This window comes from Nannobrachium achirus (genome assembly GCF_963921795.1).
Source record: "Nannobrachium achirus genome assembly, chromosome: 4".
In the NCBI taxonomy this organism is placed as follows: domain Eukaryota; kingdom Metazoa; phylum Chordata; class Actinopteri; order Myctophiformes; family Myctophidae; genus Nannobrachium; species Nannobrachium achirus.
The window spans coordinates 60328493-60340884 of NC_137813.1; the positions used below are offsets into that span (position 1 = coordinate 60328493).

Genomic DNA, 12392 nt, shown 5'->3' on the forward strand with positions numbered 1-12392 from the left:
CCTGGATTCCTTGGGTCAAGACGCATCTCCCCATATAGGCCACGCCCATTTGCGCCAGGATAGATTTTCCGCCATCTTGAATTTTCTCCAAAACACACTTTTTGCTCCTTTTCCTACATATTTTCTTCAAATGTCACAAAAATCGGTACACATGATCCTGGGTGACCAGAGAGGTGCTGTTGAGTCTAGCCTGCCCTGAGCATCAACTGCAATACACACACACACACACAGCTCCACTTCGAACAGAGGTTCGATTTTTTCTGATACATTTTACTCCAAATATTTTTTAGACACACCTGCTTCTGATTGTCGTCCAGATTTCTGTCGGGGAAAACGCCACCATACATGTCATCACATATAACTCCATATATTTTCTTGCTCGACATTTCAGTCCAATCAATATTCAGATGTGCAGAATTACACAATACATTACCATACATGATTTTAAAATAAGGAAAAGAGCTCCTTGCTCGGACATTCTTTTTGGTCCAGCTTAAAGCCTCGCAGTGCCCATACTGCACTTCTTTTAAAGCCAGAAGCTACATTTTTACAGAAGGACATTTTTAGTTTTAGCCCCAGGTCTACAGCATCACAAACATTTTACCTTTTTATTCCTCCATTTCTATGTAGGCTATTCAAAAATAGCAGGTCTACAAGATCACAGTGCGTCACACATAGTGGCGGCATAGCTCAGGGGTATAGAAACCGACATTAGAGCACGAATGGTTCCCAGTTCGAATCCGGGCTCCCCCTGAGTGAATGTGGAAGAGTCCTTGAGCAAGACTCTGAACTCCTAGATGCTCCCGGTGAGAAGGTTGGTGTCTTGCATGGTTTCCTCTGCCATCGGTGTATAAATGTGTGGGTGAATGTAATCCACAATCTATGTAAGGTGCCTTGGATAAAAGCGCCATTTACCATTTATAGTACATCTGCTATTTTGAAATAATTAGAAAATTATCTGAATTGTTAAATTCATTTAGAAAATAAGGAACAATTCTCCATGGTGATGATGTTTTTATGATCATACTGTATCTGTTTTATCGAAAATCAAACTTGGCTACTTTGAAGTGTCTATTTAGTCCTACTTTTAATCCATTTATATGCAGGCTCTATCTTTCTATCTATATTTAAGTAATTATTAATCTCTCTCTCTGTGTGTGTGTGTGTGTGTGTGTGTGTGTGTGTGTGTGTGTGTGTGTGTGTGTGTTTGTGTGTGTGTGTGTGTGTGTGTGTGTGTGTGTGTGTGTGTGTGTGTGTGTGTGTGTGTGTGTGTGTGTGTGCGTGCGTGCGTGCGTGCGTGCGTGCGTGCGTGCGTGCGTGCGTGAGTGAGTGAGTGAGTGAGAGTGAGTGAGTGAGATAGGAGAAGGATATCATAATAGGATATAAAATGAAACCCAACCACCTTAAAGACCATACCTTCTCTGCCTGTAACCTTGATGCATGAAAACTACTGTTACTCTTTTCAGTTGTACATATTTATTTCCGATTGTATTGTATTGCAGTGGCGGCTCCGGGTGAAGGCTTAGCATCTCCTAAGGGTCGATTCAGAGTCTAATAAGGAGCCTAACTTAGTTCTGTTCGGGAGGGCTCCCCGACCCGAAATTATTTAGGTTCGGGGGGAGTCCATTCATACTTTCTTAACGGCTAGTGCCGAAGTCGCTTGTAAATATCGGAGGTCCATGGCATGAACACGTTTGTGGCCGATAAATGAGCGTTGCAGGATGGATACATATCTGACCGGCCCTCGCAGCTGCATGCTGGAGGTCCAGTGAGCAGCAGCTCCAGATGGAGACGGGGTCTCTCTCTCTCTCTCTCTCTCTCTCTCTCTCTCTCTCTCTCTCTCTCTCTCTCTCACACACACTTGAGCTCTGTCGAAAACATTAAATCTACAAGCTCACATTATAGACGTGCCGCCTTTCTTTCTGCATGCATCACAGTCACAACTCGTCGCGGAGCTTGCAGGTTGGCTATAAACCATAGAGGTAATATAGGCTATCAGCACGGAACACTAGCAAAGTTTTGTTTACTTTAAGCTGCTCTTTTCACTTAAAAACAGTCAGCGACTAGCGAGACACGCACACGCAGCAAAGTTGTGTGTGTGTGTGTGTCTACTTATACATACATATGATATACTTTGTATATCAAATACCAGATCTGCAAACTCACACAGTGTGACCTATTTTTGTACATATTTTGCATCAGGCTGCGCGCGGGCGCCTGATGTGCGTGATATTTATATATATATTTTTTTTTTTATTCAACTTCTGTTTATATCTGGGTGTTATTGTAATGATGACAAAATGTGTTTCTGTTAAATGCAATTACCACCATCTGTCTGCGACTCTGCGGAATAAAATTAGGCCTTCTGTTGTTCAGTTACAGTTAGGTGACAGTTGTGATAGCTATTTAAACAGTTCTGTCACATGCTCCTATAAGTGCATGGTGGCAGAAATAACATCTTATCTGTAGTAAATATGGCATCACTTTTTATTTGATTCTATACTGATCACAATGGTGAATTACTCATAAAAATTTGATATATAATGACACCTTGCATCATGAAGTAGGCCTACTGCCTGAGAAGTGTGATACAGTTGATTGGATATTTAAATGTTTAGTTTACTGTAGCTTGAGAACAAATAAGTTATCTGTCCAAACTGTTCCAGCAGTTTTCATCATTATAGTAAGATCAAAGTTGGATCAAATCCATCATGCTGCAGAAACTGAAGTGTGTTTACTGGGGTCAGAAAACCTTCTATTTATAGCAAAATGGATAGCAAAACAAGATTATGGTTTAATGTATTGTGTCGCCAGGTAAGTCTTCTAAGAGGATTGTGAGTATTGGTGTAAATTTAATACAGTTTAACATGTTTTAGAAGGAAAAATATGGAGGAAACACTGTTCTCTGACTGTAGAAGGGTGATGTTTTAAGCCTATCACTTAAAAACTAGATCGCAGTTTTCTTCTCAGATATATTTGTGACAAAAAGGCACATGTGTGCTAAGTGTTCAGCTCTTTGTTGCATTAAATAATACACACTGTAGTTTGATATATCTTGTTTTAATCGTGGAGAAAACACACATGGCACATAAAGCCACCTAGACAAGAGGGGCTGTGTGTCTGTTGTCTCTACATGGTTCTCATGTGGTGTTTAAGTTCAGCCCCTTCTGAGCGTTCAGCACCAGTCTGACAGACTTTAGGGAAGGAAGGATAAACTACTGAGGAAAGAACAATGGCAGAAGTAGCACCAGCTCCAGCCCCGGCCAAGGCCGCCACGAAGAAGGCAGCTTCCCGCCCCAAGAAGACCGGCCCCAGCGTCGCTGAGCTGGTCGTCAAGGCCGTGTCCGCCTCCAAGGAGCGGAGCGGTGTGTCTCTGGCTGCCGTCAAGAAAGCTCTGGCTGCCGGCGGCTACGATGTGGAGAAGAACAAGGCCCGCGTCAAGATCGCCGTCAAGAGCCTGGTCGCTAAAGGCACCCTGGTCCAGCTCAAAGGCACCGGCGCGTCAGGCTCTTTCAAGATGAACAAGAAGGCAGAGGCGGTGAAGGCGAAGAAGCCCGCTGCAAAGAAGGCAGTTAAAGCAAAGAAGCCCGCTGCCGCCAAGAAACCCGCAGCGGCTAAGAAGCCCAAGAAGGCGGCAGTAAAGAAGCCCGCAGCCGCCAAGAAATCACCCAAGAAAGCCAAGAAGCCTGCCGCCAAGAAAGTAGCAGCTAAAAGCCCCAAGAAGGCCGCCAAGAGCCCCAAGAAAGTGGCGAAGAAGCCCGCAGCAGCCAAGAAAGCTCCAGCAAAGAAGGTTGCCAAACCCAAGGCAGCAAAGAAGGCAGCCCCCAAAAAGAAGTAAATCATCTGGTTCATCTCTACCCACAAAAGGCTCTTTTAAGAGCCAACCACTTTATTTTATAAGAGCTTCCTAACTTTTATATGCTGGAATAATAACCTGTCTTTGTGTTAATGGTCTAATGCCACTCACAAATAATTAATGACACGACATAAATGTATTTATGACAAAGTTAATAAAGATAACCACAGCCTAACTTCCTACATTTTGAATATGGACATTTCTCTCTCTTAAGCTATAGAGCTTGCAAACCCACCCACCTCTCCTATGACCTAATTTTGTTAATCCATAAATCACTATTAGATTCGCCATTGTCCTGACTAGTATGTGTTGGTTCAAATTCAACATTGGTATTGAATAGTAGCCATTAGCCTACTACCATTGTTGTTCAGAATCATATACATTATTATAGACAGTAACCCTGGTCCACCTCAAATAAACGAGACAAGAATTCCGTATTAATACTTAATTATTGATGAATTATTATAACTTTATTTAGGTTATGTCTGTGACAATACAAACGTTTAAACTTCTTTAGAGTCGAAAAAAGCCATGGCCCAGAGGGTGTATTAGGCATGTATTCAGTAACACCAAATGTACATTGACAAGAATATGAATGGGGGGATACGTTACAAAAATTAACAATTATTATGAAATAGAGAACTTGACTAGCAATACCGGTATTACTATAAACTAGGGGGGGAAGGGGTGGCAACGCCCACGCAGGCTGCCTGTCCTCCCTTACGTCCTCAGAACACACATAAAAAAGCATGGCTCAGCGCTCTGAAATCATTCTCTTCTGCATCTTCGACTGAACTGAAGCTAGAAAATGAGTGGGCGTAGATACAGTTTTGTATCTACACACACAGCTGCAGCAAAATGTCAGGCCGAGGGAAGGGCGGAATAACGTAGTAATAATGTCAACTACGTTTGCCTCCCGTTACGTCCATAACTGGGCTAGGCTGAGATACGCGGGCGAGGCAGATCTCCCAACACGGGAGTTTGTAGGGAAAGAGCTGTTGTTTAAGAGCAAGCTAGTTTGTGCTAAAGACATCTACTCTTTCATCGCCCTGCCGAACCGGCGTGAGTTCGAGTTGTGCTTCTATCAAGAGCCAACGCTGCGTCGCTTTCTGGAGCAATATACTATTGATGTGGAGGAGGAAAAATGGAAGGACTGGTCCATAGAATCCTCCGTGAGTATCAGCACCGTGAATGTGGTGGTTAAGTTCTGGACCGGACGGGTCTCAGATCATGATGTGGACCTGTACCTGAAACGTTACTGCAACATCCTTGAGAAACCGTACAAGCCGGTGGATGCGTTCGGGATATGGTACGGAGTACGAAAGTACAAAGTAGAGATTAAGCTTGACACCAGCGGGAAACGTATGTCTCTGCCCTGCTCCATTTCACTGGGTCCCTACAATGGGCGCATTTTCTACCCGGGCCAGGAGACCAGGTGCTTCATCTGCAACAGCACGGAGCACCAGGTCCGGGAGTGCGACCAGGTGAAATGCTGGAAGTGTTCGATCCTGGGACACAAGGCGAAGGACTGCGGGAACGACGCGGTGTGCAGTTTGTGTGGAGAGCTCGGGCACTCGTACTTCCAGTGCCCCAAGTCGTACAGCAACAAGGCTAAAGAGCACCGAAAGGAGCAAGCAGCAGAACAGCAGAGACGTGTAGTGGAGCTACTGCGGAGCAGCAGGCAGGCGCTGCCACCAGACGGAGCCAGCACCCCACAGTCGGCTGACAGTGGGCAGCAGAGCCGCCGTACTCAGCTTGAACCCGGCGTTCCAACACCAACTCCGACTGAGGAGCGTGGTGGAGCTGGGATGACAGCTGGGACGGGAAGGAAGGTGCCTGACGTGACAACAGCGAAGCTGGTTCCTGGGAGAGGTCGTACCCCTTCTTATTATAACTCTATGGGTCGTACTCAGCTTGAACCCGGCGTTCTAACACCAACTCCGACTGAGGAGCGCGGTGAAGCTGGGATGACAGCTGAGACGGCAAGACCGATGCGTGGCGAGATGACGGTGAACCAGCAGCCGGTGGCCGGCAGAGGGAGAGGCCGAGGGAGAGGCACATTCTCCGCCGCGAGCATGAGGGAAGCAGCAGCGAGCTCCGGAGGGGCGTCCGCTCTCATGGGGAGACAGCAGCAACAGCAGCAGCAGCAGTCGCCGCCCCCCTCTTGCCCAGAGGCCGCTGCCGCAGAGGAGACGGAGGAGGCTGTCAGACAGCTGGAGAAAGCTGTCAAAAACATCCTGCCTCCCTGGTCCGACTCCTCTGGCGTCGAGGAGGAGAAGGGAGCAGAGGCCAATGATCAGCGTGATGAGGAGATGGGCGAGGAGTCAGACGCCTACGACTCGGCAAGTGAGGAGCCGAGCGAGAAGAGTGAGCGGAGCGACAGTAGCTCAAGCAGCAGTCTTGATTCTAGCGGAGGAGAGGGGCTCCCCTCCACTACTGCAGAAGGGACACATGGAGACGGAGCTCACGTGAGTGCTTACAAGAAACGTTATACGTCGCCTCTGGCGAATGAAGAGAAGAAGCCTAGAAAACAATGAAAGCTTGTTTAACATTCACACCTCTTCACCATGGCTTCACTCTCATTCGTTACCTGTAACGTGAGAGGAATCAAATCCATGGAGAACAGAAGGTCTAAGTTGAACATTCTCCACAATACGAGGTATGATATTATATGTGCTCAAGAGCTGAGACTGACGACACAGAGTGATATTGATGATGTTGCTACTATTTGGAGAAAAGGCACTTCTATTATTTCTATAGGTTTTGATAAAGCTGACGGTGTGGGTATATTTTTTAATAGTAAAGCTGAAATAATTAAGCAAAGAGAAATTATACCAGGTAGAATTTTACTTGTTGACTGCTTTTATTTAAATTTAAAAATTAGAATTATAAACGTGTATACACCACCAGATTCTGCAACAAAAGTAAGAATGTTTAAAAAATTATATGAGTTGTTGACGGTGGGTTATCACACTATATTATGTGGTGACTTTAATTCCTATACTGAGGAATTGGATAGAATCTCTGCTGTGCACGTGAATCCCCGGGGTCGCAATAGAGAGGGAAAGGAACTGAAAAAAATGTATGAGTTCTGTGGTGTCCGTGATGTTTTTAGAATTTTGCATCCAACAGATGTTGGCTTTACTCGTTTTGACAAAAATGTCAAGACGAGGATAGACCATGTTTATGTAAATGGGAATATTACTCCTCTAAATTATAAAACCCGTGTTTTGGTTAAATCTGATCATCTGGCCGTGGTTGTGCTTTTAAGACTCGGCAAAACAGAAAAGAATGGGTTTTGGAAAATGAATGTAAGCTGTTTAAAAAATAACGATGTGTTTACAGAACTAAAAAAAGAGGTGGCTATTACCAGGTCGTTACATGTGTTAACTGAATCATATATTGAGCTATGGGAGGTAATGAAAGAGCGGCTACGGTTTTTCTTTAAATTTAAATCTAAACTATTAAATCAGGAGCAAAATGTGAAGTACAATGCTTTAATGGCCGACTATGTAAATCTTCGAACAAAAGTAGATAAATCTGAGGCAGATAACGAGCTATTAAGTGAAATGGAAACTCAATTGGCTAAATTAAATGATGTGTCACATTGCCTCCGCCTACAGGCTGGTATGGGGGACACAGAATGTTCCACTAATATACATAGCTTAATGAGTTTACACAAGAAGAAGCTGGAAAATAAACATATTGGTGCAATTCTAAATGACAATGGTCAGTTAATTGAAGATGAAAAAATAAAAAGGGAAACCATTAGAGAACTATGTAAAAAAATGTATGAGAAAATTACTATTAATGAGCCACTGTTGCATACCTTTCTTGATTCCGTTGACCTAAGCGAGGTTGGCCTTAACTCAGCAGGTGGGGAAATAACTAAAAATGAAGTAAGGGAAGCTATTTCACAGTTAAATAAGGGCAAGGCGCCAGGCCCAGATGGCCTGCCGAGTGAGCTTTTTCTCTCTTGTGTAGAAGATTTGGTGGACCTGCTGACCTCAGCGTTTAATGACGGAATCAGGTTGGGTAAAATGCATGATTCCTTTTATCATGGTATTGTCTCTCTAATTTATAAAAAAGGGCCCTCGAATAACTTAGATAATTGGAGGCATGTCACTTTGATGAACATTGATTATAAAATACTTGCTAAGATCATTGTAAATAGACTAAATAATGATTTGGAAAAACTAATTGAAAAAGAACAAACTTGCGCCATTAAGGGTAGACTGATGTGGGATAACCTGGGGATTTTGAGAGACATTACTGGTGGTGATGTGAAAGAGGAATTTTATGTTGTAAATTTAGATCAAAAGAAGGCTTTCGATTTCATTTCAAGAGAGTATTTGTGGGAGGTTTTAAAATCTTATGGTTTTAATAAGGAATTTATTGATTTGATAAAATTATTGTATTCAGAGTCCACAGTACAGGTAAACGTAAATGGTGTTTTGACTGAAACCTTTGAAATTAAGAGGGGCGTAAAACAAGGTTGTCCAGCCTCAGCAGCCCTCTATATTTTGGCTATTAACCCTTTATTAAAAAGATTAAAAAACGATAAAAGACTAACAGGTATTAAAACTAGTGGAGGTGAGCGTGTGGTCGTCCTGGCTTACGCAGACGACGTAACAGTCATTGTTAAAAATGAGAAAGAGTTGGATATTGTAAATGAGCATCTAGCACTTTATGAAGAGGTCTCCGGATCAAAGTTAAATCAGAATAAAACAGAAGGTGTCTGGTTCGGGAGGAGAGAGGCAAGGCCAAATGTTAACATACAACTTACAGATACTATGACAGTGCTCGGTATAAAATTTAGTAATAACGATTCCTATGGAAAAAACTGGGATGGAAAGGATACAGAAATTAAGGAGGAACTAAATAAATGGGAAAACAAGTCTATGTGTTACAGAACAAAGATAATAATTATTAAGTCATATATTCTTTCTAAATGTTTATTCTTAGCAACAATTTTTCCACCGAAGGACCAGACACTGAAAAAAATTAATAAAACTTTGGTTAACTTTATATGGGGAACCACTAGAGAGGTGACAAAAAGAGACCTGCTCTATAAAAGTAAAAAGAATGGAGGGCTAGGGGCTGTAGATTTTGGACTCAAACTAAAGATTTCGTTTTGTAAAAATGTTGCATCTGGTTTTAAAAGAAGTGCTGTATGGATTGGAGAGGCTCTGAGCTGGACCAAAAAGAAGGGTAGGGCAAGGAGCTCTTTTCCATATTATAAAATTATGTATGGGGATTTAATAGCTATTTCTGAACATTTGAATATTGACTGGGTTGAAATGCCCAGCAAAAGTATTTATGATTTTTTGTGTGATGATTTATATGGTGGCATCTTCCCGTATAAAAACCTTAATGATGTACAAAAACAGGTCTGCCTTAAAAATATTTGGAGTAAAAATGTTTCTGAAAAAAAGAGGGATGTAATGTGGCTGGTCTCCGTTAGGAGGCTAGCAGTAAGGGCAGTGGTAAAATGGAGCTGCTTTGTGAAAACTGTAAAATGTCCTGTAGAAAACTGTAATGATGATGAGTCCATAGAGCACCTGCTCGTGGATTGTCAAAGGTCAAGATATGTATGGGGGAAGATGTCACAACTTGGTTTTAATATAAAGGTCTCGTATAATGCTGTAATGTACGGGGTTTTTGAAGAAAACATGTCCGCCATGGACCAAGAATTCTTTTGGTCTATTATTTGCACTGTTGTGAATAAATTGTGGAACACTAGGAGTGCCATGGTCATCCACCAGGAGACCATTTCTGGGGAGGTAGTCTTCAAACAAGTAAAAACTGAGCTCAGAAGGCAACGAACACTGGACTCTAAACATAACAAACTGAAGCCATGGCACCTTTTGAACTTGTAAAAAAGAAAAAAAAATCTATTTCTATTTTTCTATATTTATTATATTTCTATTTTCTTGTTTTGTATGCTTTTCTCTTCGATGTAAAAAAGAAGGAAAAGGTGAGGGTTAAACAAAAAAAAAAGTTATGCCCTTACATATTATATTATAATTGTGTAATTACTTAATGTATGACTGTATTCATATGACTTATTTGAATGCTTAAAATGATTGTAAACCTGCAAAATGATTGTAAACCTGCAAAATTTTCAATAAAGTCTATTTAAAAAGCAAAAAAGAAAAGGCGGAAAGGGACTGGGAAAAGGAGGCGCCAAGCGTCATCGCAAGGTTCTCCGTGATAACATCCAGGGAATCACCAAGCCCGCTATCCGCCGTCTGGCTCGCCGTGGCGGTGTGAAGCGTATCTCCGGTCTGATCTACGAGGAGACCCGCGGTGTCCTCAAGGTGTTCCTGGAGAACGTGATCCGTGATGCCGTCACCTACACCGAGCACGCCAAGCGAAAGACCGTGACCGCCATGGATGTCGTCTATGCTCTGAAGAGACAGGGACGCACTCTGTACGGCTTCGGAGGTTAATAACGATGACTTGATCTACCCAACAACCCAAAGGCTCTTTTAAGAGCCGCCCACACGTTATGTAACGAGTTTATTCCCACTTGTGTGCATAACTACAGCTTTGAAAATCTACATGTGCTGTTACAATATAGATATAATTTTGTAATTCGACACGCACGAACAGGCAGAAACGTCTATTTCCACATATGCCCAAATTAAACCTTGCTTTGTTTCATAAACACATAATAAGCAGCACGGGACTTGCGTCGGAGCCTCGCAAACAATCCTTGATCAAAGATGTAACCTGTCTTTACTTGTAGAGAAGTTGTGATTTGAATATTAACTTGAAATAGAGTAATATTACGCTCTGCGATGAACCATTAATAGTAGGTACAACTGGGTTTAAACAAGCACTTTTGGCTGCCATTCTTATAAACATGTAGAGGCGGTAAACACTGAGTTCATTATCTTGAAATACTCAGAATACAGAGTTTACATTACATTGTCCCAACTGAAGTTAACTGGATTGATGGAACTAAATCGATTCTGCTTTTATTGTCTTGAAGTAATAAACGGGCTAGGAATGGAGAAAAATAAAGTAAAACACACACACACACACACACACACACACACACACACACACACACACACACACACACACACACACACACACACACACACACACAGCACACACACAGAGAGAGAAAGAGAGAGTGCACCCGTTTCGCTATTTTGTTTTTCTAAGCCCAGAAGAGCGGAATCAAATGTACACATTATAATACGTAATTAACTATTTCTTATATTATAGACTAATATTGGGAATAAGATTGGTATAATAGTCTATACCTTTTGTTAGTCAAGAAAGCACTATGGCTTGTTTCCATTGGGGACCTTTATGGACATTAAAATACACATTTAACCTTAGTGCATATTTAGCCGCTCAAATAATACAGGGACAAGAGCGCGCGAGCGGGAGAAATAATACAGAAATAAAGACACCACCCTCTTTGTGGGAGGATCAGATCAGCCAATCATCTGCCGGGAGTCACACAACCACATTGGCATTGGCTGTGTATAAATAATGGTGCGACCGCGGTCCTCAACACATTCGTCACTACGAGCCACTGATAGAATACCTTCAAAATGCCCGAGCCAGCGAAGCCAGCGCCCAAGAAGGGCTCCAAGAAAGCCGTCTCCAAGACCGCCGCCAAGGGCGGCAAGAAGCGCAGAAAGTCCAGGAAGGAGAGCTACGCCATCTACGTGTACAAGGTCCTGAAGCAGGTCCACCCTGACACCGGTATCTCCTCCAAGGCCATGGGCATCATGAACTCCTTTGTCAACGACATCTTTGAGCGCATCGCCGGTGAAGCCTCTCGTCTGGCTCACTACAACAAGCGCTCCACCATCTCCTCCAGGGAGATCCAGACCGCCGTCCGCCTGCTGCTCCCCGGTGAGCTGGCCAAGCACGCCGTGTCTGAGGGCACCAAGGCTGTCACCAAGTACACCAGCTCCAAGTAAACGGACTATTCTACTGTACTAAAACCAACGGTTCTTTTAAGGACCACCCATATTTTCAAAGAAAGAGTTGATCCAAATGCTAACCATAGCCTGTCATTATCAGATATGACAGGTGACACGAAACTAATCAGACATGGCTAATTAAGTAACGCTGGCTACTAGTTTACAAAGGAAAGGGACATGGCATAACAGTCCTTGTATTACAGCAGCATAGATGTATTATTTAAACCATAAACTTAAAATAATGGGTGCATCGCTATGCTTGTAAAAATGTATATTCATTTCACACTGGTCATGTTGAGTGTTGGCATAGTTTTTATTTTGGCAGCCAAGTATGTGAAGTGTAGATGATTATGCTAAAATGTTACTAAAAGTTGTCATGCGTGAAACGACCCACAGCTAATTTAACAGATTGAATACATACATCCGAGTCTATTCTGAAATGGTGTTTTTTAAGTAAAATACGATACTTTAAGTGCACCTACTGCTATAAATTCTATCATTGTTATAAACTCGTGTAGAATAATAAAGTAACCACAGTGCTTATTTCACTGTATTTCACTGTTTTAATAGGATATTACAGTAAG

The 12392-nt window shown here is 42.6% G+C and overlaps 2 protein-coding genes across 3 annotated transcripts in view; both read left to right on the forward strand.

Annotated features, from left to right (window-relative positions):
* Positions 1–3232: 3232 nt before the first annotated feature.
* Positions 3233–12392, forward strand: part of LOC308283909 (histone H1-like) — a gene marked incomplete at both ends in the record, with an annotated part of 141916 nt that continues 132756 nt past the window's right edge. For both annotated transcript variants that reach the window (XM_080724424.1, XM_080724423.1), the window contains one exon: positions 3233–3745. In XM_080724424.1, coding sequence (XP_080580550.1) covers positions 3233–3745 — 513 coding nt within the window. The remainder of the gene's footprint in view (positions 3746–12392) is intronic.
* On the forward strand, positions 11431–11805 carry LOC308283950 (histone H2B-like; the record flags this gene model as incomplete). The annotated part of the gene is made up of 1 exon (XM_080724464.1): positions 11431–11805. The coding sequence occupies one exon, from the start codon at positions 11431–11433 to the stop codon at positions 11803–11805; it is 375 nt and encodes a 124-aa protein (XP_080580590.1).